This window comes from Panthera pardus, unplaced genomic scaffold (assembly GCF_024362965.1).
Source record: "Panthera pardus isolate Hobbes unplaced genomic scaffold, ASM2436296v1 HiC_scaffold_27, whole genome shotgun sequence".
Lineage (NCBI taxonomy): Eukaryota > Metazoa > Chordata > Mammalia > Carnivora > Felidae > Panthera > Panthera pardus.
The window spans coordinates 126,683,075-126,708,897 of record NW_026526843.1 but is presented as its reverse complement, the minus strand read 5'-3'; the positions used below and the strand labels follow the sequence as shown (position 1 = coordinate 126,708,897).

The 25,823-nt window shown below is 53.5% G+C and overlaps 1 protein-coding gene and 1 non-coding gene across 2 annotated transcripts in view; both read left to right on the top strand.

Annotated features, from left to right (window-relative positions):
* Window positions 1-24,247, top strand: part of LOC109248275 (protein Shroom2) — an 82,894-nt gene extending 58,647 nt beyond the window's left edge. The window contains 6 exon segments of the mRNA XM_053891935.1: window positions 5,311-5,668; window positions 5,670-5,890; window positions 10,610-11,134; window positions 12,041-12,212; window positions 18,296-18,568; window positions 21,466-24,247. Coding sequence (XP_053747910.1) covers window positions 5,311-5,668; window positions 5,670-5,890; window positions 10,610-11,134; window positions 12,041-12,212; window positions 18,296-18,568; window positions 21,466-21,732 — 1,816 coding nt within the window. The 3' untranslated portion in view covers window positions 21,733-24,247.
* On the top strand, window positions 15,749-15,833 carry TRNAY-GUA (transfer RNA tyrosine (anticodon GUA)). The gene has a single exon. It is a non-coding gene; the product is annotated as a tRNA-Tyr (tRNA).
* Window positions 24,248-25,823: the final 1,576 nt, after the last annotated feature.

Sequence of the window (25,823 nt, the reverse complement as noted above, 5' to 3'; positions counted from 1 at the left end):
CCGGAGCAGCTGCCACGGGGATGCCCTTCCCCAGGTGGAGGCCTGGGCGGCCCTGCCTCGCCGTGCCGCGCTGTGGCGTGGCGTGGCGTGGGTGGGGGGTACGCGGTGCTGCCGCGGAGACCTGCGTTCGGGTCTGCTCCGCCACACGGGGCACTCTCCCGTTGGGGGCTCCGCGCAGCGTGTGGCCGGTGGGGGCCGCCACATGGATCCCGCCGCGCGGGGGGCTCTGCCGCCTCTGCCTCGCGTGGCTCCCCCCCGCGGTATCCCATGGTGAGGAAATGAGGCTTGGTGACACACTGTCTCTTGCCGATGTCACACAGCTGGTAAATGGTGCTGTGATGGGAAGCGTCTGCCTAGCGAAACCCCAGATGAAATGTGGGCCAGAGCCTCACCATGGCCTCAGACACTGAAGTGCATCAGGAGGAAGAGCCGTGAGCAGGAAATGTGTGTCCAGGTCACAAGTGACCGTGTGTCCCTCTCCTCTCATTGTCCCTCTAAGTACATAGGAAAGGAGGACCCTGTGGTACGCGTCACGTAAGTCATCCGAGAGCTAGAAATGTTTCTCTTTTCCTTGATGGAGACAATGGTTAACCCTACTTGCAAAGCAGTGCTGAATTAATTAGTGATTGCAGAGCAGTCTAAAAATGTTCGCTTATGATGGGAATGTTCACCTGCAAAGTTATTTCTCTGAGAACCTGACTGGCTGCGTCTCAGAAAATGCAGCCTCGCAGGGCGCCTGGGTGACTCAGCCCGTGAAGCATCCGACTCTTGATTTGGGCTCAGGTCATGATCTCACAGTTTGTGAGTTCGAGCCCTGCGTCAGGCACCGAGCTGACAGTGTGAAGCCTGCTTGGGATTCTCTGTCCCTCCCCAGCTTGCTGTCTTTCTCTCTCTCTCTTTCTCTTTTCTCTTTCTCTCTCTCTCTCTTTTCTCTTTCTCTCTCTCTTTCTCTCTCTCTCTCTCTCAAAGTAAATAAGTAAACTTTAAAAAAAAAAGAAAAGAAAAGAAAAAAAAAAAGAAAAGAAATGGGGTACCTGGGTGGCTCAGTCGGTTAAGCGTCCGACTTCGGCTCATGTCATGATCTCACAGTTTGTGAGTTCGAGCCCCACGTCCAGCTCTGCGCTGACAGGTCAGAGCCTGGAGCCTGCTTTGGATTCTGTGTCTCCCTCTCTTTCTGCCCCTCCCCCACTTGTTCTCTCTCTCTCTCTCTCTCTCTCTCTCTCTCTCTCTCTCCCTCCCCCCCCTTCCTCCCTCCCCCCCTCAAGAATAAAAAATAAACATAAAAGAAAGGGGAGGGAGGAAGGGAGGAAGGAAAGCAACACAGCCTTGCTCCTTACCATTGTGCACAGTGACTGAAAGCAGCAGATGCATTTGTATGTTGATGTTTGGGTGACCGTGTGCCATGGTGCATGCAATATTTGCTTGTGAGGCTTCAAGAAGATAGCCTGGTCTCCTACCCTCCGTGGAGGCGCTTATAGGCCAGTGAGGCGAGTTGAGACTGTGAACCACGCAAGTATTGGAGAGTGAGAGCAGTCCTGGGCTACGGGTCACCAGGAGCAGAGCACCTGTGTGAGACGGAACAGAAACCTGTGGCCCAGAGAGAGGAACCCAGGGCCACAACAGGGCTCATCACGAGCAGAAAGAACCTGGAAATAAAACCGTTACTTCTCGGATCTAGAAAGCACAGTTAGACATGGGGCTGACCGGCCGCATCCCCAAATCAACAACGTAGATTTGAATAATACCAGTGTTGATGGGATTCCCTGGGCATTTGGTGTGTGTGTGTGTATGTATGTGTCTGTATATAGTCTTTCTCCTTTTGGACTTCTGGTCATTTCTGCCCCTATCACAGGGTGTCTGGGGTCCTGAGCAGCATTTATGTGGCCTTGGGGCGGGGCGGGGGGTGGGGGTTCCTCTTCAGATGAGGTTTGTTTTGCTTCGCTGCCCTGCCTCGGACCTTTCATGGCAGCAGGCAGAGGAGAAAACAGCCAGGCGCTGGGGGGAGAGAGAATCCCAAGCAGACTGCATGCTATCAGTGCTGGGCCGGACTTGGGTCTCAAACCCACGACCATGAGATCATGAACTCAGCTGAAATCAAGAGTCAGATGCTGACTTGACTAAGCTACCCCGGCACCCGTCAGCTTTTATTTTAAAGTCTATTTATTTATTTTAGGAGAGAGAGAGAGTGCACACCAGCAGGGGAGGGGCAGAGAGAGAATCCAGATGAGGTTTGTTTTGCTTTGCTGCCCTGCCTCAGACCCAGGCGCTGGGCTCCCACCTGCCCAGGGGTTGCAGGTGTCCTGGGAGCCTCCTCCTGGAGCAGCCTTCTCCTTGATAACGTGTCATTAGCATGTTCTGCATGACAGTGAGTGACCTGAGCTGCATATCAATTGCTGGGAGTCTGGAATGCAGCTGCCTTTTAAATGTTCCTTTGTATGGCTTGACTCACTGTTCCAGGCATTCCTAGGAGCTAAATGGTTAGGTGCCTTTGCTGGCAAATCCTTAAGACTTCTTATTTTCTTACTCTGTGTGGATCTTTCTATCACCATTTCTATCACCATTGACTTTATCCTTGAAAATTTTTAAAATTTTTTTTAAATGTTTATTTTTGAGAGAGACAGAGAATGCGAGTGGGTTTGGGGCAGAGAGAGAGAGGGAGACAGAATCGGGAGACACAGGCTCCGGGTTCTGAGCTGTCAGCATGGAGCCCGATGCGGGCTCAAACTCATGAGCCATGAGGTCATGACATGAGCTGAAGTTGGACACTCAACCAACTGAGCCACACAGGAGCCCCTATCCTTGAAAAATTTTTCAACATTTAAAAAGGAAGGGCTCCGAGGTGCCTTGGTGGCTCAGTCAGTTCAGCGTCTGATTTCAGCTGAAATCATGATCTCATGGTTTGTGAGTTGGAGCCCCGCGTCGGGGTCTGTGCTGACCTCAGAGCCTGGAACCTGCTTCGGATTCTGTGTCTCCCTCCCTCTCTGCCTCTCCCCTGCTCACTCTCTGTCTCTCAAAAATAAACATCTAAAAAAATCGTTTTTATTAAAAAGTTATTTTGAAAACTTCTAGTTTCTCTTAGTGTGTACCTAGTATGTATGTTTTTCTTGCATATCTAACTTTCTGAAGCTGGGTTAATATTTTAAACTCTTTTGCTTGGCTGTTTTGTCACCGTGCATCTTCGAAGCCGAGGCCGTGTCTTCAGCGTCTTGAAAGCAGAGACCACACCCGCCCTCTCTCAGGGCCCCTGTGGGACTTGAGCTCTTCGGACTTCTCCCAGATGTGGACGGCTTCCAGCTTCTAGGTGCGGCCGGGGCCAGCCGTGTGTGGCTGTGCTCACGGCAGCACAAGGTGGGGAGCCGCCCCCGGCTGGCTGACGACGGGAAGGGGAGGGACTTGGGCATGGTCAGGGTTCTCCTCCAGAGCATCCGCTGAAGCTGAGGGGCCCTTTCCCCGAGGGACACGGTCAGAGGGACACGCGCCGGGCACTGGACTTTGTCGTGCAGCAGCCTGGCTGGGGTTGGGGCATCCATAACACCCAGGCCGGGCATCACATCCCAGGAGGCAGGCTCGCTCCTGGGCCCCAAGGGGGTGCTGGAATGAGGGGGAAAGCCTTACCTAGCTTGTTAGAGGGGGACGTCACTTACGGGCACCGGTGCTCTGTCTTCTGGTTCCCCCCGGCTGCCCTCGTTAGAGTTTGCTTTAACAGCTCTGAGGTGATCTCGTCAATGCCAAATTGCTCTTCCCTGAATGGAACGGTCCTTCAGAGGCTCCTTTTCTTACTGTGTCAGGTTGGAAGGAACTGTGCTGGCAAAGGCATGGCAGGCTGCTCTGTCACAGAGTTGAGAGTGCTTAGCCCGTGAGTGAGCGCTGCTTGCAGCGCAGAGAAACGTGCTTGGAGCGTGTGCCTCCGTCCGGGTTTTGCGGAGACCTTCCTGTGTGTGCGTCTGTGCGTACTGAGCACACGCGTATGTGCATCGAATGTGGCGGTAGAGCTGGGAACGGGTAGCAGTATGGAATGATCAGTGAGCCACTGCAGCGCCCAAAGTCTTTGTTTTTGTCTCTTGTTTTAAATTTTATTTGAGAGAGAGAGAGAGAGCATGAGTGGGGGAGGGGGCAGAGGGAGAGAGAGCGAGAGTGAGAGAGAGAGAGACAGACTCTTAAGCAGACTCCACACTCAGCACAGAGCCCAACGTGGGGCTCGATCCTTTGACCCTGGGATCACGACCTGAGCCAAAATCGAGGGATCAAGGGTGGGACGGTCAACCAACTGAGCCACCCAGGTGCCCCATGTTTTTCTCCTTTTTAATAATATACGACTGATTGGGGTGCATGGGTGGCTCCATCGGTTAAGCGTCCAACGCTTCCTTTTGGGTCGGGTCATGATCTCACGGCTTTGTGAGTTCAAGCCCCACATCACACTCCACGCAGGCAGCATGGAGCCTGCAGGGGATTCTCTCTGTCTACCTCTCTCTCTACCCCTTCCCTACTCACGCTGCCTCTGTCTCTCTCAAAATAAATAAAACTTTAGGAGAAAAATAATATACTACTGATTTTAAAGGCTTTATTCATAAATTGATTTGAGGCTCATGTTAGAAAGCTCTATGCCTTTTTGTAAATGGCAATTTTCCTAAATAAGCCACATAAAAATACTGTTACATCAAGAAATAAATATTTCTAAATATAGCCATATGAGATTTTTCACCAGTGTTGTTTTTAAAAATGTGTAAAGGGGACTCCTGGGTAGCTCAGTCCGTTAAGCATCTGACTTGGGCTCAGGTCGCGATCTCGTGGTTCCCGAGTTGAAGCCCCACGTCAGGCTCCGTGCTGACAGCTCAGAGCCTGGAGCCTGCTTTGGATTCTGTCTCTCTCTCTCTCTCTCTCTCTCTCTCTCTCTCTCTGCCCCTCCCCCAAACGCTCTCTGTCTCTGTCTCTCTCTTTTTCTCTCTCTCAAAAGTAAATAAACATTGAAAAAAATTTTAAGAGGTCTGAACCTTTATAAATAAATAAATAAAGTGTGAATTTTCTTGCCCCACAATGCAACTTGTGTCTGCAAGTACGTGTCTGTACCTTAAGTGTGTGCGTGTGATTTTAGTATTTCCCATCCTGTTACGTGAGGTAGCAACATGCAGCCTCCTGTGTGTGCTTGGACTGGATACCTCGCGTCACGAACGGCGGGGACAGGTGTGGGAAAACGTATCTGGCTTTCATTCCCGAAAATGAGTTAAGAAGGTCATCGAGATCTGGATCTAGTCCGGTTTGGAGAGATGCGGCTTGGCATCGTGCGCTCACTTGTACACTTTCTCCCTGTAGACAAGCAGATGTCCGACGGCCGGCAAGCGGTGCGGCAGGACAGCAGGACTCCCGGACGCCGGCCCAGCTCGGTCAGCCGTCTCCCGCCTGGGGGGCTCCGGAGGTGCCCCCGGAGGCCCGCGGCCGAGCGGGGACCCTCCCTCGAGACTACAGATCCTCGGAGGGCGCGCCCTCGGCCCCGCACACCCGCGGGCAGGAGCCCAGGCCCTTGAGCGTCGCGCCCGTCCCCAAGCAGCCAGCCCCGCGGAGGCCGCCGCCGCCACCGCCGCCCAAGCGTGAGCCCGGGCAGTTGGGGGGCCTGGCCGGCGGCACCCCCAGCGGGCCCCCGCCGTCCCCCGAGGCCCCGGACGCGTGCGCCCCCCCGCCCGGCCCTCGGCCAAAGGCCCGAAGACGGCGAGCGCGCGGGGAGGCATGTAGACGGGCACCGGGCCGGGCCTGAGCGCCAAGCCCCGCTCCCTTCCTCGCTGCGGGCCCCGCGCCCGGCCGCCATGGAGACTTCTCGCTCCCCTTCGCCCCAGTTCGCCCCGCAGAAGCTCACGGACAGACCTCCCCTGCTGGTCCAGGACGAGAGTTCCACCAGGTAGGGCCCTGGCCCCGCGCCTGCCCTTCCCTGGGCTCCCGCGGGAGGTGTCCCTGGTGTCTTTCCTGGGCGGTGTGGGCGGTGTCTGGACCCCATGGGGGACAACCCACAGCTCCAGGGGCCACGTGGATTTTTAACTTGGGGTCGGGGCGGGGGGTGCCCTGTTCTCCAGGAGCAAAGGGGATGTGCCGCAGGTGCGGACTGTCCTCTGTCCCCGTGGCCCAGGCCCAGCGGTGGTGTGTGCCTTCCCTCCGGGCATCTGCCCATGAGGGCTGTGCTTTCCCTGAGCACTTGTTGGTTGGAGAGTCCGGTGTGCAGTAAGCCTGACGCCTTCAGGAGACTTTGGTGTTTTTCATAATGTCCGGTATTTCCACACGTTTTGTAGGTTTATGTTTCTATTTTTGAGAGAGAGTGTGAGCAGAGGAGGGGCAGAAACAGAGGGGGAGACAGAATCGCAAGGAGGCTCCACGCTGTCACCGCAGAGCCCCAGCCAGGACTCATGCGGGGCTCATGTGGGGCTCACGCGGGGCCTCACACGGTCAAACTGTGAGATCAGACCTGAGCCAAAATCAAGAGTTGGACGCTTCACCGACTGAGCCACCCAGGTGCCCCAACACATTTTTTTTCTGTGTCATATGTGAAAAGCAGAGCTGGTATACACATGTTATAAAGGCAGAGGAAAAACCTGTTCAACTCCATGGCGCTGCTGTTAGAATTTCCGACGTGGACTTGTCTGCCGTGCCCGTGGAGACGTTGATAAATATGGTCAGGCAGGGACCGACCGGTCCCGAACACTGAATGTTTCCCTTTGCCGTCCTCTCAGAGTGCCTTTGAAGAACTGGGAAAGGGCAGAAGTGCAGAATTTTCATCTTGCTCGCTAGGGCCATGGTTGTCCATCTGGGGGAGGGTGGCTTTGCCCCCGGGGGGGCATTTGGCTGTGTCTGGAGAGGTTTGGGGGGTCGCAGCTGAAGAGCGAGTGTTGCTGCTGGCATCCAGCGGGCAGAGGCCGGGACGCCTCGCATCCTGCAGTGCACAGGTGAGCCCCGCAGCAGGGAATGCTCTGGCCCCGATGTCCCCTGCTGTCCAATATGGTAGCCACAGTCACATGTGGCCGTAGGAATGGAAGTTAATGAAAAGCAAAATAAATTCTGTGCATCAGCTGCACCACGTGTGGTTAATGGCACACATACCATTTATTTCCATCATCCCAGAAAGTTCTGTTGGACCTTTTTGTTGTAGAGTCTCAAGCCGTTCTCTTTTTTTTTAAGTTCATTGATTTATTTTGAGAAAGAGCATGAGCACGGGAGGGGCAGAGAGAGAGTGAGAGACAATCCCAAAGCAGGCTCCACACTCTCAGCACAGAGCCCAACGCAGGGCTCAGACTCCAGACCCAAGAGATCATGTCCTGAGCCGAAATCAAGAGTCAGATGTTAAGGGGCGCCTGGGTGGCTCAGTCGGTTGAGCGTCCGACTTCGGCTCAGGTCATGATCTCACGGTTCGTGGGTTCGAGCCCCACGTCGGGCTCTGTGCTGACAGCTCAGAGCCCAGAGTCTGTTTCACATTCTGTGTCTCCCTCTCTCTCTCTCTCTGCCCCTCCCCCACTCACACTGTATCTCTCTCTCTCTCAAAAATAAATAAACATTGGGGCGCCTGGGTGGCTCAGTCGGTTAAGCGTCCGACTTTGGCTCAGGTCACGATCTCACTGTCTGTGAGTTCGAGCCCTGCATCGGGCTCTGTGCTGACTGCTCAGAGCCTGGAGCCTGTTTCAGATTCTGTGTCTCCCTCTCTCTCTGACCCTCCCCCGTTCATGCTCTGTCTCTCTCTGTCTCAAAAATAAATAAACGTTAAAAAAAAAATTAAAAAAAAAAAAATTTTAAAAAATTTTTTTAAAAGAGTCAGATGTTTAAGCAACTGAGCCACCCAGGCGCCCCTGTTCTTTTCTTTCCACCTTGAAAATAACTCGGCAGAGAGGACACCACTGATAGCATCCTGTATCTCCGCAAGTGTGGCCTCGTAACCACAGCTTCATCTGGGGGCCACGTCTGTGTTCTGTGTCATGCAGACTGTGGGCACCACTGAGATAACCTGTCAGTGGGAGGCAGCGTTGTCCGTTCTGAAGGGAAGAAGAAGCAATAACGTGGTCTGTGTGGCGGGCCAAGTGTGCGACACTGTTCCAGGTGAGCTGGCCTGGGCCCCTCAGGCCGCCCGCTTCTCGGGAGCTGGTCTGAGCTCCGCGGGCTCCTCGGAGAAACAGCCATGTGTTCCCACGGTGCTCGTGACCTGCGTCGGCTCAGGACGTAGGGAGTGGGTTTCATTTTTTTCTTGCCTGAAGCCAGTGTTGATTTTCTCATTCTGTCTTTTCCAGGAGCTTGAGAGGGATTTCAGTAAACAGGGACAGCGCCTATTGAAGATACTGGGGGGTGATGGGTACCCACATTATTTAGTGTTCCCACCCATCGTGTCTTTTGGGTCGGAAAAGGTTGCCTGTGCACCATGTCCCCTACTGTATGAGTGCTCACAGAGGGCCCGAATCCGGGTCAGTGTCTATACCCAGACCCACATGTGTACACTTTGTTCTCAGGAAGCTCAGTGAGGCACATGGTGGCCGTGCCACCTCCAAGAGCTGCTACCCAGAAAGTCGCTCACAGTGCACTGAATTAGTCACCGTCCCCACGGTGTGCCCTGTCGGTCAATCCTGGTATGAGAGCGTGCGATCCCAGTGACCTGCAGGCTGAACAAGAAACCAGGGAGGCACGGTCAGCTACCGATGGGTCAGCAGGGGAAGGGTCAGGGTCCCCCTGTGTCAGGGCTTCCTGAGCTGCCGGTCATTTAGGCTCAGCTCAGAGATACTGTTCTTGGGGCGCCTGAGTGGTTCAGTCAGTTAAGCATCCAACTAAGCGTCTCACAGTGCGTGAGTTCGAGCCCCACGTCGGGCTCTGCATTGATGGCGTGGAGCCTGCTTGGATCGATCCTCTATCCCCTTCTCTCTGCCCTCCCCCACTCTCAAAAATGAATAAACGTTTAAACATTTAAAAGAAAGGGGTGCCTCGGTGGGGCAGTCAGTTAAGCGTCCAACTTCAGCTCGGGTCATGATCTCACGGTCCCTGAGTTCGAGCCCCGCGTCGGGCTCTGTGCTGACAGCTCAGAACCTGGAGCCTGCTTCCGATTCTGTGTCTCCCTCTGTCTCTGCCCCTCCCCCACGTATGCTCTGTCTGTCTCTCTCAACGATAAATAAACATTAACAAAAATAATTTTAGAAATAAATAAAAATGTAAAAGAAATTGCCCTGCTCTCTGCTGACTTGGATCTCTTGAGCAGAGCTGCTCGCCTCATCTCCCTCCATGTCCGGCCTCTCCCTCCTTCCAGCTACCCCTTGACCATGAGTGTGCACGCGCTCCTGCCTGCTGGGGCGCCAGCCGGGGTGCAGGGCAGGCTCCCACCTTCACGCGCTGTTGAGCCGTCCCTGTGTGCCAGGCCCTGAGCCCCCAGCAGGAGTGCGGAGAGAGGAGAGGAAGCATTCCTAGCCTCTGAGGGATTTCAGAATGGGCATTCCTACCAAAACAAATGCTTCAACTCGTGTGCTAACACTAGGTAGCTGACTTTTTTACTTATTTGTTTTTCCAACGTTTGTTCATTTTTGAGAGAGAGAAAAGTGTGAGTGGGAAAGGGACAGAGAGAGGGGGAGACACAGAATCGGAAGCAGACTCTAGGCTCCAAGGTGTCAGCACAGAGCCCGACACCGGGCTCGAACCCACGAGCCGTGAGATCATAACCTGAGCCGAAATCGGACGCTCAGCCGGCTGAGCCACCCAGGTGCCCCTAGGTGGCTTACTTTTAAATCTTTAACAGTCGTCTGGGGATTTTTTGCTTAAACTTCAAACGATCCTCTGCTCCCCCATCTGCCCCTACCCCACTTGCACTTTCTTTTTCAAAAATAAACATTAGGGGCGCCTGGGTGGCGCAGTCGGTTAAGCGTCCGACTTCAGCCAGGTCACGATCTCGCGGTCCGTGAGTTCGAGCCCCGCGTCAGGCTCTGGGCTGATGGCTCGGAGCCTGGAGCCTGCTTCCGATTCTGTGTCTCCCTCTCTCTCTGCCCCTCCCCCGTTCATGCTCTGTCTCTCTCTGTCCCAAAAATAAATTAAAAACGTTGAAAAAAAAATTTAAAAAAAAAAAAAATAAATAAAAATAAACATTAAAAGAAAAAAAACATAGGCAATCTTTCTAAAGTCTCCCGGCGGCCCCAGAACCACGCAGGCACCCGTGGGTATGTACCGGCCCTGCTTGGAGAGGCAGCGAGGGAAGGCTCTAATGATAACTGTGAAAGGAAGCCTGTTGCAGGTCCCCCGACAAAGGAGAATGTCACCGAGCAGGGCCTGTTAATGTTTGCACTATTATCCGCATGAAAACGCGTGTTAAACCACCCTCCTCTCAGTCAGCAAGCCCAGGGATACACCCCTGGCTCCCCTAGGGGTGTGGGTGATTTTGAAAATGGAAAAGGTGTCCAGACGCTCAGGGTCAGGAACGCAGGCCTCCTCGACCTCCATTCCCCGTCCTGGGTCTGTGATCACGGAGGCTCCTTCCAGCTCAGTGGCCAAAGGTCTTTGAGCCTGGGTTCCCCAGCCGGAAGAGCAGGTGAGGGACCAGCGGGTTTCTCTCCCGGGTAGGCGTCGACGGCAGGGCTCACTTTGCGTTTTCAGCACACGGCTCTTCTCTTTCCAGAATCGAGCGGGTGATTGACAACAATACCACTGTGAAGATGGTGCCCATCAAGATTGTGCACTCGGAGAGCCGGCCTGAGAAGGAGAGCCGCCAGGGCCTGGCCCGCGCCACCGAGCTGCCCACACTGCCCAGCGGGCTGGAGAAAGACCACATCAAGACCCTCAGCACCTCGGAGCAGTTCTACTCCCGCTTCTGCGTGTACAGCCGCCAGGGCGCCGAGCCCCCGCCCCAGCCCCCCGAAGCCCCCGCGCCCACTGCCAAGGACAGCGGGGCCTCTCCGTCCGGGCTCAGCTACGTGAAGACCAAGGAGAGGACAGCCGAAGACCTGAAGTCAGAAGAGCTGGCCCGGGAGATCGTGGGCAAGGAGAAGTCTCTGGCCGACATCCTGGACCCCAGCGTGAAGATCAGAACCACCATGGACCTGATGGAGGGGATCTTCCCCAAAGACGAGCACCTGCTGGAAGAAGCCCAGCAGCGGAGGAAGCTGCTCCCCAAAGTCCCCTCTCCTGGGACCACGGACGAGAAGTGAGTAAGCACCGCCTTCAGGGGCGCGGTGTGGCCGCTTGGTGCGCTGCTCCCTCTTAGCATCTGGTTCGCTCCAGGGGGCAAGTGCCTTCTCCGTGTGTCTGTTTTCATGATTGCTTCTGGGGGGCAGGTTTCCGAAAGTACTGCCCAGTGCTTACTTAGCACGTTTTGGCCGTCCGGGGACCCTCCCAAAAGAAGCGCTAAGGCCCGTGGCTGGGGATGACGACTCTGAGGCCTGGCAAAGATGTGAGGATAGCGCAGCTCCTGCGATGCCCGCAGGCGCCTCTCAGAAGACAGCGCTTCTCAGCTGGGCCGTCGTCTCCCTCCAGGGGACACTTGGCAATGTCCGGGTACGTTTTTAGTTGTCGCCCCCGCGAGGTGCTCCCGGCATCCTGTGGGTGGAGACAGGGAGGCTGCCCAACACCCTGCGGTGGACAGGACACCCCCACAGCCCCAGGTGTCAGTCACGAAGGCTCCTGAATGTCCTAGTTACTAAGGAGGCTTTCTGTTCCCGCTTGTGGAACGGAGCGAACGGATGCATTTCCACGGTTTGGGGAAACGTGCTTTGCGACCTGTCTCATTCCGTGGGCCACCTGCACAGGCGTGTGCTCACATCTGTCCTGTTTATATCCATTGTGTCCGTACACGTCGTTAACTGACAGTAGGTGGGAGTGCCCGTGAGATGCCCGAGACAGGGGCAGAGGGGGTGAGTCGGATCAAAGCAAGAGGGAGCAGACACGGCTGCAGCCAAGGGCTGCCCCTCCGCCCCGCTTTGGCGGTCCCATCCCCCAGCTGTTGTCTTTTGGTTAGCGGCCCCATTGGCTCGTCGGGACCGAGGCCGTGAGCCGGAAGGGGGCACGTGCGCGTAGGGTCACAGCCAGTTGCGGTTCTGACCTTTTTACGTAGGAGAGAGGAGCCGAGCGTGCCGGCGGCCATGTCCCTGGCCACCAGTTCCACGTACTACAGCACTTCGGTCCCCAAGGCGGAGCTGCTGATCAAGATGAAGGATCTGCAGGAGCAGCAGGAGCCCGAGGAGGATTCGGGGAGCGACTTGGACCACGACCTGTCGGTGAAGAAGGTAGGAAAGGCCGTTGCCAATGAAATTGTGCTCGTTGGCAGAGAAGGGGCCGCACGTCACGGTCCAAGTAATCTGTGCCTTCCACCCTAGTTAAAATGCTGCGGACTTCATTCTGTGACCTTCGGCAAGTTACCTGTTCTCTTTGAATATCAGGTTCTAATACCTGCAGCCAGGAGATCACAGTCCCCACATAGTGCTTGTAAAGTGCTTTGTCCACCAAGCAGCGTCATTTCTTGTCTCCTAGAACTCCCAGGCGCTTAGGGGTACAGCAGGAGACCAAACAGAACGGAGCCCTTCCTTTCCAGAGGGGAGCCTCTGTTCAGCCCACATGAAAACAAATACACAGTAGGGGGTCGGCACACTGCAGCCTGTGGGCCAAACCTGGTTTTGTGAGCAAAGTTGTATTGACGCACAGGCACATTTATTCATTTAGAGACGCTCTCTGGTGGCTTTCCTTCCACAGAAGCAGGGTTGAGTAGTTGCAGCTGACCACGCCACCTGGAACGTCGAGGATCTTTACTGTCTACCCCTTTATGGAAAGAGTTTGCCAACGTTTAATGTGGTACATTGGATGGTGAGAGAATTAAAACAGAGTGAAAGAATCGAGTGAAACAAAGGAAGGTGATTCTAGAGAGGGCTCCAGCGAGGGGATGATTGAACAGTGACCTAGAGTGGTGTGAAGGGTGAGCCGTGTGGATATCTGGGTGCACTGGGGTAAGGGGACCAGCCGCTGCGAAGGTCCTGAGGTGGTAGGCTCGTGACACATTGGAGAAGCAGCAGTGGCTTTAGCTGGAGCTATGTGGACCAGGAGGGTAGGACTGGAGATAAAGTCAGAAATGAGGTCAGGGACTACATAGTGAGTGGCCATGAAGTCATGGTAGGGACAGCATTACTGCTGTCAGTGTCAATGGCATTACTGCTCTGTTAGCTTTAAATCTCCATGATCTGTCAGCACGCCAGACCTGTGGCATCTAGGTGATTACCTAGTTTTTTAGGAAGGCCTTAGCATTAAATGGATGACGGGATTGCCAAAGAAAGTCCATTTCAGAGGCTAGCACGTACTCTTTATTCCAGGGCCTTGAGCCCGTCAAATACTACCAGGGAAAGAAAAGGAGGGAAGCAGCCTTTTGTGAGCATTTGCCATATGCTTAGTACTTTGGAAAACTGCTTTCATAAAACAAACACTTTTTTTTTTCTTTTAACAGAAATCTTACCAAAAGATTATGCGTGTATAGTTGGTGGTTTAAAAACACCACTGGCTGATTTCAGATATAATAGAAGAAATATTGTGACCCATGCATGAGAGAAATTTACTTTCAGTTTGGGGAATATCTGCTTTTTTGTTCAAGGGAATTAAAGGGAATAAAAGATAAGAATTTTAGTCCTGGGCTTGTATCTGGCTTCCAATCACATATCCAATTTCTTTCTTTTTTCTTTCTTCTTTTTTAATGTTTATTTTTGAGAGAGAGAGACAGACAGACATACCAAACGTGAGCCGGGGGGGGTGGGGAGAGAGAGAGGGACACGCAGAATGTGAAGCAGGCTCCAGGTTCTGAGCTGTCAGCACAGAGCCTGACGTGGGGCTCGAACCCGCGAACCGCAAGATCATGACCTAAGCCGAACAAAGGCAGACTCTTTTTACAACATGGCCTTGTTTCTCGTGCTGTGATGAGTTTGGGGTGGGGCACGCCCTGGTACTGCCCAGCCTTCATCTGGGTGGCTCTTTTCTCTTTCTGCTTTTGGGAGGCTCAAGTTGCTGGGCAACTGCCTCACCTTAGATGACTGCTTTGGGATTGAGATGAATCTCTGTGAACTTGGCTCCTGACAGCCTACTCCCCGCACCCCCCCCCAACCTACTCCGCATGATTATATTCTTGGGTTTTTTTAATGTTTATTTATTTTGGGGGCCAGAGGAGCAGCAAGAGAGGGGGCCAGAGGATCCGAAACAGGCTCTGAGCTGTCAACAGAGAGCCCGATGCGGGGCTCGAACTCACAAACTATGAGATCATGACCTGAGCTGAAGCCAGACTCTCAACCAACTGAGCCACCCAGGCACATCGCATGATTAAATTCTTAACCCAACTGACATATCTTATTCCAGATACAAATGTTGAGTAATTTCACAGTAAACGGCAAATGCTGTAAATCACAGTTCTCTGTGGTGTTAGTGACTCAGTAATCCTGCTTTTCGGCTTGATTTGACAAAGGCAGCTGGCACCCTGTCTTTTCAGCCTTCTTCCCATAACCCACAAATACACTGTGTCGTGTGGTTGTACAAAGTGTTCACGGTGGGGAGAAGGAGGTCCGTGCCGTGTGGATGTACCTGATGGGCCGTAACGGTAGAGCGGCTTGACCCCGAATCGCATGTGGACCCACGTGCCCAGAGGGACCTTGGCTGTCATGGTCCCAGCATCGCTGCATGCTCACAGAGCCCGAGTGCCAAATCGGGTGACCCTGTGTTTTAGGAGAAGGCTGAGGACACAGGGATGCAGAGAGGGAATTGTCGTGGCTGGTTGGAAGCATTACCCCAGGAAGGCGAAATCCGTTTTTACACCCGAGGCGGCTCAGGCACACTCTGCCCAGAAAGAGGCCCAACTGAGATATGGGATTCTTCAGCAGAAGCAGACACTCCATGGTCAACATCTGGAATCTGAGGGTTGTGGTTCTTCCCTGGAACTTAGACGTGGGCACGAGGCCCAGAGAGAAAAGACCTCATTCCCCGCCCAGAGGGGGACAAAAGTAGGTGTGCGGGGGGCACCGGAAACAGAGGTAAGGGGCAGGAGTGCACCTGCTGTGAGACCCAGGGTGGGCGGGGGGGTGGCTGGCCTCTGCCACCACTTGCTCTCCCCCCCAGGCCCTCTTGAATGCCATGTGCTGCAGAACACAAGCGGATGGGCTCACGCGAGGCTCATCTGACGTGGCGGGTGAGGCCTGCTGCACCCCGGCTGGTGCTGATAGCCAGTGATCCGTATGCTTCCTGGGCCAGGCCTTGTCCCAAGATCCCTGAAAGTCAGTGTCTGCCCCTTTATGGAAGAAGGGGAGGGTATTTCTAATAAAACTTTACGCACGACATATAAAGGAATCAGAGGAATTTGGGCTCCTTCCAAAACGCCCAGCTTCAAGTTCGTTCAGCTGTTATTGCAGGTTTTGAAGGCGCATATCATGCATTGGTGTGAAATCTTTATCACGATAATTGCTAAAGAAGAATGAAACAGGAAAGTTACCAGAAGCCCTGGCTAGGGGTCCTCACACATCCACAATCCTCTGAATTGCTTGAGGTGTTCACTCGGGTTACGGGTTGCCTGCAGGTGACAATTTGGAAGGTTCTCCATCCCTACAATCCATTTTGTGCTCTTCCCTCAAGTTATGAGTATCTGAAAAAGGCCATCTTAGCCGTGGGACTCGAAGTTGACTTAAACCGTCTCCCCAGATAGGTAGGTAACCAGACGCACCGAGACACAAGCATCAGCCCACATTCTGAGAGAAAATATCAGAACTGTAGACGCATACAGCTTTACATTAGTGAGGGAAGGGGCGCCTGGGTGGCTCAGTCGGTTGAGCGTCTGACTGTAGCTCAGGTCGTGATCTCACAGTTCGTGGGTTCAAGCCCCGCATCGGGCTCTGTGCTGACAGCATGGAGCCTGGAGCCTGCTTCGGAATCTGTGTGTCTCTCTGTATCTGCCCCTCCTCTGCTCTCCCTCTCTCTCTCTCAAAATAATAAGTAAAATAAATAAATTAGTGAGGGAAGACTAGAACCTGACCCGAAAAAGCCCAAAGCAGTTTATAAATTCCATGTTGGGTGTTTTAGGAGAAAACCCATGCCGATTAATCTGCAGTGAGGACAAGGACAGCTCTCCTCTGAAACTGCCTGCTATCTTAATCTGCAGGATACCCAGACATTGTGATAAGCCCTAGGCAGATTGGACCACGAGCAGGCAGTGCCCATGCCTTTCCAGGCCGTGGACTTATCGTCATACTTACTTGTGCACGCGCATCAACGCCAGATGGGGATTCTCGTCAGCGTCTCCTCCGCAGACAAAGCGGACACGTCATCGGCTCCTGCAAAGCGTGCGATGGCTTGCTCGTGGTTCAGCGTGTCTTTCGTCCCGCCGTGTGACTTTGCCCACCTAAACTGTCATCGGGACAGGCGTTTTTTGTTTTTGAATTTTTGTTAACGTTTACTTATTTTTTAGAGAGAGAGTGAGGCAGAGCACGAGCGGGGAAGGGGCAAAGAGAGAGGGAGACACAGAGTCTGAAGCAGGCTGCAGGCTCTGAGCTGTCGTCCCGAGCCCACAAACCGTGAGATCACGACCAGAGCTGACGTCGGCCACTTAACCGACTGAGCCACCCCGGCGGCCCCATGACAGGCGGGTTTTACCCCACTGTTGTCTGTTAAGCCGGGGCACCTTCTCAGCCTGCACGCAGGACTGCTGATACCTGCCAAGTACGGGTACCTACCGCAAGCCGCCAGGCTGGTGATTGTCACGCAGGCACGCGTTCAGCTTTCGTGTCAGTCCTGGAGGTGCGGGCTCCTTTTCCCCTGTGCAGCCAAGATCACGGTCCTGGAGAGCTTGATGAGACGTCGCTCCCTCCGGGCGGGTGACTTCTCTCCGCTCGGCTCTGCCGGCTCCCTGTGGGGTTGGAGTCTGTAAAGGGCCCAGGACACGCGGTGACGGTGTGGGGGGACTTCATGGGTCCGCTTTCTATACGTGGCGTCCCTTGTTGCAGCAGCCTGAGCTGAACATCCTAACTGGACGTGAGCGTTCACATTCTGCAGTCTTCATCTGGGTTTGTGCACCTCGGCGCTGTGGCGCGCGGGGGTTCACGTGGGCTGTGTGTGGTTCAGCACCTGGGGGTGAACGCCCTGGCGCTTCTGCTGTGGGTGGGCCTGACGGCACACAGACATCCGTGCTCGGAAGACAGTGGTTTTGGCAGCCTGGGCTCACCTGCTGCGTTCCTTTAGAGCCATCCCTGTACGTTTCCCCAGATCTGCCAGAGGGGGCAGACCATCTTTGCCACTCAAATCCTGCCACTTCAGCAGGAAGGCCAGTTTACATGTTTTGTTTTTTATTTTTGCCCCTTTAAAAGACAATCACTTAAAGGGCCTGTGGAAAAGGGGGGTGGGGAACTCACGTTTAATGGTCAGAGTGTCAGTTGGGTAACATGAGGAAGTTCTGGAGATGGGCGGTGGTCACGGTTGCCCACGACGTGAATGTACTTAATGCCACAGAGTGGTACGCTTAAAAACGCATAAAATGATAACTTTTGAGACTATATCTTGCCATACTTAGTTTATTTTATTTTATCTAAAATATTTTTTTAATGCTTTTGTTTTTGAGAGAGAGGGGGACAAAGCATGAGTGGGGGAGGGACAGAGAGAGAGAGAGGGGGCACAGAATCCAGAGCAGGCTCCAGGCTCTCAACTGTCAGCAGAGCCCAACTCGGGGCTCGAACCCACAAACCGTGATCATTACCTGAGCCAAAGTCGGACTCTTAACCAACTGAGCCACCCAGACGCCCCTTTCTTGCCATATTTTTAAAAAGTTAGTAATATATGTGCATTTCGGTCACATTCAAGTCAGGTTACTCTCAAAAGACTTTTAATTTTACTGACATCCCTTTATTTGTTTTAACTTTAAGTTGCTAGTTGTGTGTGGAGCATATGTTTAAATCACGCCATTCAGTAGCAGGCGTGAGACTCCATAACTTGTGCACGTGTCAGTTCTTGCACTGGAAGATTGCAGACTATGAAGCACAGAATCTCACGTGGGCCCCGAGAATCCCGGCCAAGGTGAAGGCGAAATGAGGTTTATCTCGAGGGGCCACGTCCTACCTATCGCTGTGTGATAGGACACTAACGGGAGGAGAATAGGTTAGTTTCGTGTCTAAATGTCACGCCAGGGACTTCACCGGGAGTTGTTCTCCCTCCCCGGGTCTTAGAAAGCCTCTCTTAGAAAGTTGATGCAAAATCAACTCTTCCCCACGCAGGTCACTTACGTGAGACCACAGGGCCCGGGCAGCCGCTGTAGGTGCCAGGTCGGGTCACCCTAACGAGTGTTTGCATGCCCCCCTGTGCCCTACAGCAGGAGCTCATCGAGAGCATCAGTCGCAAGCTGCAAGTGCTTCGGGAAGCCCGGGAGAGCCTGCTGGAGGACATCCGTGCCAACAGCGCACTGGGGGACGAGGTGGACGCCATCGCCAAAGACGTGTGCAAACCCAACGAGTTTGACAAGTTCCGGATGTTCATTGGGGACCTGGACAAAGTGGTGAACCTTCTGCTGTCGCTGTCGGGCCGTCTGGCGAGAGTAGAAAACGCCCTCAATAATTTGGATGACACTACTTCTCCTGGTGATCGGGTAGATACAACGTGTCTGACCTGGACTCGGCGGGGGGCGGGGCGGGAGGTGGTTGCGGGAAGGTTCCGCGTGGGGCGTCATGAGTTGGTGCCCTGAAGCCTCACGCGGTCCCTGCGGCGGCCTGTGCACCTCCCAGCGCAGGACGCCTTCGGGTGTCCAGGGCTCTCCCTCACTTTGCCGGTAACTGAGGGAGACAGGTGCTGGGGGGGTGTGGTGGGCAGGGCCTGACAGGCGTGGTCATGGGACTGCAGGGCTGCTGTGATGTTCAGGAAGAACTGTGGGCTCCTTTTCACATCTTCTCACCTGTTCCCACGGATCATTACTGATAAGCGTCTCTTCCTAGGAAATAGTCTCTTTCACCTTTCTTGACCATGCGTGTAAGTGGGTCTCACTGAGAATGGAATGTGATGTTGTCGCTGCTTTTAACAGGAGTGCACACGGCAGTCTGGAAGCAGTCGAGGACTTGTCTGCCTCTTCCCCCTCTCTTGAGGTGTGCAGCCTGGAACGTGTCTCTTAGGGGGTTTGCAGAATGCAGGAAGTAATAGCCCCCTTGTTGGCTTCACTTCCTGGGTCAAATATCAGTAGAACATGGAGTTTGCTTCTCTGTGTAGGCCCTCAAATGATCATCTTTATTATTAATACGGCTCCTTCTCTGAAAGGGGAGCAGAAGAGTTAGCCCTCTCCCTTACTGTAGGTGAGAGCGCTTTCAGGCGACCTAAATGTTCTCGAGCGCAGCTCGCAGACGTTGTCGTTCTGTGCTTAGCTAAGTCGTTGATGACTACCGTTTGAACATACTGGATAAGCATTGACAAAATAGCCGGGACCCTTGGGTGATGTTCAGATTCCACTTTCTGATTTCCTCGTCTTTGCCACGTGTATCTGAGGAGAGGAAGATAACGCGAGGGGTACCCGGGTGTCTCCGCCTGTTGAGTGTCCGACTGGCTCAGGTCATGATCTGTGGTTCGAGCGTTGGAGCCCCGTATTGAGCTCTCTGCTGTCAGCACAGAGCCTGCTTGGGAGTCTCTCTCTCTCTGCTTCTACCCCACTCATGTGTGCTCTGTCTCTCTCAAAAATAAAAATATTCTTAAAAAAAAACTTGAACGAGAAAGAGATTCGTTTATACATAATTGGAATGTTCTCGAGTATTGATTTAAGTGAACAACTAGTGTGGTCTTTGCAACTCAGCTCCTCTATAATCTATCTTTCCCTCCGTGTGGGTGGAACGGACAGATACTTTATTTAGAATTTGGGGATGATGAAGGAATGCCAACGCTAAGGACCACGCACGTGGTCCTCCTGAGTACCAGGCTCTGGAGCCCTCAGCACGTCCCGGGGGCTCCCTGTGAATGGAGTGTTGCATTCCCCCAGCCAGGGGCAGTGAGGAGGCCCCGTCTCCAGCAGGGTTGGCGTTGGAGGAAAATCTGTATCAGGCAGCGGAAGTTTGGAGACGCTAAGGTTTTCAGAGACAACATAGTAACTAGTTAAAAGACACCGCAGAACGTTTTCTGAGGCTCCCTCCATCTTTCCAGACAGAAAATGTCCCCATCAGGTCCTCTCCCAGCCTCTGCAGCCTCCTGTCCCTAGTCAGCCTGACTGGTTTTAAGTTTTTATGTATTTATTTTGAGAGAGAGTTCCTGCACACACCAGCATGGGAGGGGCAGAGAGAGAGGGAAAGAGAGAATCCCAAGGCTCTTTCCCCTGATGCGGGGCTCGGACTCACAACCCACAAGATCGTGACCTGAGCCAAAATTCAAGAGTCGGACACTTACCTGACAAAGCCGTGCAGGCGCCCCAGCCGGACCGATGTTAATAATCCAAAGCACACTTCTAGGGTCTGTTAGCACCTTTCCCTTTGGGTTTAACGGATTTGCTTTGCCTCCTCTTTGCGTGAGAATTCCCTGTGCGCGTGACCTGAAGAGGGCGGTGTTGCACGGGAGTGGGCAGGGGACCTGACGCCCACCAAGACAGTTTCTGCTTAGTGACCCGCCCACCAAGACAGTTTCTGCTTAGTGACGGTGGCCGCTCACGTTCATCGCGCGCTCTCTGTGTGCGGGCGTTTTACAGAGAGCCGCCACATGCTGGACTCTCACGGTGGCTGTTGGTAACTGTGCGTGGCCACGTTGCAAAGTGGCAGAATGAGAGCGGCTGTCCTGCTGCCCAAGTAAAAATCACACGGAGGAAATGAAGCCCCGGCCTCCCCCAGCCGACGGTGGGAGACTGAATGCACTCATCTCTTCCTTTCTTAGTTTTCGTTAAACTTAGAGAAGGCAGGGACCGTTAGGTGTGTATTTTGCGGAGAGACGGTGCGGCTGTGAGTGCCACATTTTGGGAACGGGGTCGTCCGTGTCCCCCAGAGCGGGCCCGTGTGGGGAGCCGGGGAGTCTCCCCCGTCACCCTGCGTCTGTCCTACCTGTCCTTGCTCCCTCACGCGTGCCCTGCAAGCTCGCCCAGGGGCTCTTCTCCTGCGGAAGGGTGTACACACCCTGCTCCGCGAGTTCTTCGGAATCTGCGCCTTTTGCTGCCTTTGCCGCGGTGTTGTCACGGTCAGGCCTCTGACGCGCATGGGATCCCTAAGTCCTTTACACCTTTCGAGCCTCTCAGAATTCTGTCCTTATCTGTCCGGGGACAGCTCTTCTCGTCAAGGCTGTTCCTCTGAGCCATTCCAGGCCAGTGGGAAGAAATGGGAGGAGGGACGAGCCTGTGAGCTCTCGAGGAAGGGCTGGGGCTAGCCGCGCCCGAGTATCTCCGTGCAGAGGCCGTCAGACCTCTGGTCCCTAACCTGGCGTCAGGGTGTCCCCTGAAGCAGCCCGCAGCGTGGCCGGCATCTTGCGGCGGCCGCCCGGAGCCCCTGCTCTCGCCCTGGTCCTCAACGGGCTTGTCTCTCTCTCTCTCCCCAGCAATCGCTGCTCGAGAAGCAGCGGGTCCTCATCCAGCAGCACGAGGACGCCAAGGAACTGAAGGAGAACCTGGACCGCCGGGAGCGGATCGTGTTCGACATCCTGGCCAGCTACCTCAGCGAGGAGAGCCTGGCCGACTGCGAGCACTTCGTGAAGATGAAGTCCGCCCTCATCATCGAGCAGCGCGAGCTGGAAGACAAGATACACCTGGGTGAAGAGCAGCTCAAGTGTCTGTTCGACAGCCTGCAGCCCGAAAGAGGCAAATAGGAGGGCCCTCCCTGGCGGAGGCCGGAAAGTGCCCCTCTGAGCTCGGTTCCGGAGGATGCACGCGGAGACCCCAGCCGGTATTTATGTCCTGCAGCCCGAGTCGTCCCCTAGCGGGATGGCTGCTTTAGAGAAGCAATAACTTCCGTGTGTGTTTGCGATGGTCTATTTAATGTGTTTTAGCTTCCCCGTTGAACGCTGAGCAGAACATCTCACCATTAGCCATTTTGCTTTGCCAGTTACCACACGTGGCCCAGCCTCCGGAGGGTGGCGGGTTCCCGCAGTATAGACTGTGTAGTGCATGCAAGTGGTCCTTCTCACTGGTAGGGGTGCCCTTCCTCCCGTCTTCACATCCTGAACCAACCGCCCGGGAAGCAGCCTGAGTGAGTCTCGAAGGCGCATGAGCGGGGAACCCCTGGCTCCCGTCTTACCCTGCGATTCCTTACCCTGGGAAGCGTGGGCTGCCCCGTCGTACCCCATTCGTCCGATGGTGTGGACCCTTCCTCGTCCTTCATTCAGTCTCCCAGCAAAACCACGATGATATGATGAGAAGTTACTAACCTTTTGGAAAGGGGAATGGTTTCCCAGTGGTTAAAAACCCACTGTGAAATGAACACCTTATGTGTTGGCTTCACGCATCCTGAAATCGCCACAGAAAGAATCGTGTGCATGCTTTAAAACACGTGCACAGCACAAGGAGCTTCAGTCCTGGCGTCACGGTTCAAGTGATCTTTTCCTGCAAAGTGAGAGTCCTCGGTCAATAGTGTGTCCAGTAGGAGTCATGTGCTCGCTAGATACTTGTTTCATGAGACCAACAGCATATTTCTGAAATTACCTTCTGCCTGTAACACTTATTTTGTGTGCGTATGGTTGTTAGTGACAATTGCCTACGTTTCTGTTTTTGCCTCTTTAAATCTATTGCCATGCCGTAAGGGTTACTTTCCATTTACTTGTAAGAACCTTTCCTCTCTGCGCTTTCAGAGGCCCCATGGAGTATTACAACTCCCAAACCCGATCTTTTTCTGCCACAGTTTATAGATTCTGTCCCCTGTTTATCAGCTGAAATCGCAAGTTTCTCAAGAGAGTCTGCTCACTAAGAAAACACTGTCATGCTGTCAGTTTCCAGTGGACAAGTCACAGACTGGGAGGAAAGATGTGCTAATCATGTCTATGACAAAGGATCTAGAACGTGTGAAGAACTTTCAGAAGCAAGAGAACAAACAGCTGGTTAGTACATGGGCAAGAAACATAACTGGGTGCTTCAGCACAGAGGCCGTGTGCACGGGCAATAAAATAAGCACGTGGAAAGACATTCAACCGCCATCGGCTTGGTTATAACTTCCGTTTAATCTACACCGATGTAGAGCTTCTTCACAGATGCTCATCCGATTAAACGCATGGTAAATGGCAGGACAGCCCCTTGGACGACGTCATGTTGAAGTGATGATCGGACATTTGTTTGATCGAGGGATCATTTGGATCCTCGTTTCCCCTATTCCCATGAAAGTTTTCCGACAGGTGGGGACACGTCCCTTTGTCTGCGGCGACGGTTGCCTTCCCAGAACACACGTGCACACAAATGTCTTAACAGACCGCTGTCTGTACTTGATGAGCCAGAGGGGGGGGAGCTGGACCCCTGAGCCACAGCACTGACGTCTCTGCACCCCACGGGGGTCCCAAAGTGGCAAGCTTCAGTAACGCACGCAATAAACCCTCTTTTTGGCAATCCACTCATGCCAGAAAGCTCTATGCCTTTTCAGAAGTTTCCAGTCCTATTGAATTAAGCGATTTCTGACTTGAAAAAAAATCCCCATCCTGCCAATGACGTGTCCTTCTTTCCTCCTGCTGTAGTCCCTTCCTGTGAAAACTGGTCACTTCAGAGAAGGTGAAGTTGGCTGTCCACGGACCTCTGTCATTCTCCTCAGGGGGACAAACACAGTAATTTCAGCGTGTTTTGCTTTTAATTTAGACAAAGCGTTTATCTGTGATCTTTTCCCTCGAATACAGTATTGTGAATCATTCTGATGATATATATGTAAAATGTGAGTAACAGGAGGTGTGTGTCTCTATCCAGCCTTTTAGGTCTTTTGAGGACCTTCTCTTACACACAGCAATATACAGTGCTCTGTCCCCCTTGCCGCGAAGCACATGGGGTCACTGTCCTGTACCTTCCCCTGTTTGCCTCTTCAACGTCTAGTCAGCAGGGACCCAAAGATTCCAGTGAGTCGATGTACATATCTTTGTACATAGCTATGTTATTGCATACAACAACAATCTGGTGCTAATGTTTTGCCCTTGGCATTCTTAGGTGGCGGCTGATTCCTCCCCCTCTGTCGTAGCACAGCTGTGGAATGCTCTGTATGGCGAGATTTCAGTCAGGGGTATGGCCTGTGGCTTTTATCCTGCAGTCCAGTGTGGAAAATGTGTACGTACTTCATGCTCGACCCTTACCACTTAGCTCTCATCGTATCGTCCTGCTTGACTTTTAACAGAATAAATGTGTCCTTGAGTGAATGGAGCGTGTCTTTGACTTACCTATGTTCTATCTTTTTTTTTTTTTTTTTTAATCCAACTGTCCTCACCATAGGTCAGATTCTTAAGCCACTGATAAATTGTGGGATGGATTCTCTATATGTGTGTAACTTTAGGCCAGCCTAGCTAAGGCTGATCGGTTTGCAGGCAGGCAAAAGTCAGGGGACACAGGTTGTATCAGTCAGCCGTGGCCGTAGTGATGCTGCGTAACAAGCAACTGTGGGATCTCATTGTGCAGTACGGTATCTCTTGAGCTCACGCACGCGGCGATCATGGTACTCTGCTCCGTGTGTCTCTCGTCTTTCTCCTGGAACCGGCAGCCTGGCCTGGGGAAGTCCGTGGCGGATGCACGAGAGAACCGACCCGGGCACAAAGGTGTTTTTCCACATACCTGATTATATCACACCGCTAACCTTCCGTTGCCAAAGCAAGCCCCACAGCTGAACTCAGAGAGGTGGTGGGATGTGCCCCACCTCTTCGGTGGGAGGAGCCGTGTCGTCACGTGGCAGAGTGTGGGCACCAGGTATGAAGAATTCGGGCCACTGATGAGCTGCATCTCCCACGCCGGCGTCTGCTCTGATGGGGTAGCGCTCAAGCGTCCTGGACCCAGAAGCCACGTCCCCAGGGCGAGGCCACCTCTGCCTGCCGCTCCCTAGTCTTATGGCCGTGACCAAGGTACTCGGGCTCTCCGAGTTTCGTCCTGTGTCACTGGAGAAGGCCTGGGGAGCTCAAGCAAGCACATGTTGTTCATGTGCTTAGAGGCCACGCTAGGCCTGGAAAAAAGTGCTGCGGACGCGTCTACTCTTGTGGGTGCATCATTCTCTCTGGTCTTGGAGGGACAGGCCTTCCCTGAACGATCTGCCAGAGCCGCACAGGAGACGGGGATTTCTGTTGCATGGGAGGATGAGAAAGGGTTCTGGTCTGCAGCAGGTTTGCGAGGCGTCAAGGCTGGATGGGAGCGGGGAGTCTCTTTAATAAAAATTATTCAACGGGCACCTGGGTGGCTCGGTCGGTTAAGCGTCCGACTTTGGCTCAGGTCACCATCTTGCAGTTCATGAGTTTGAGGCCCGCGTGGGGCACCGCGCTGACATCTCAGAGCCTGCTTCAGACCCTCTGTCTACCCCCCCTCCCCGCTCTGCCTATCCCCTGCTCTATCGCAAAAATAAACATTAAAGAAACAAATTTCATAAGTAAAAATTATTCAAAATTAGAGTGGATATTTACTGAGAATGAGAAACTCACAAGTCAGATTTTTTTTTCAGTGGATGAATACCACACATTTTGTTTTTATTTCTGGCTTCTGCCAGGTGACTTCAGCGTGTCTCCTTTGAGTTCTGGAATGGTCAAGAGATTACTAACTGGGGGCAGTTCAAATGCAGTCCGAGAGTGCTGCTGTGGTGCTAGGCTGGGCCGTTCTGCGATCTGTGTGCCATGTTCCATGACCCGCTGATGACAGCGTGCAGGGTTGCGTCCCTGAGAACTTGTGTGCTCGGGCTGGTGAACCACATTGGTGACGGCTTGGTCTTTGGTGCGGGCCCATCAGACTTGTACGGGATGAGCTG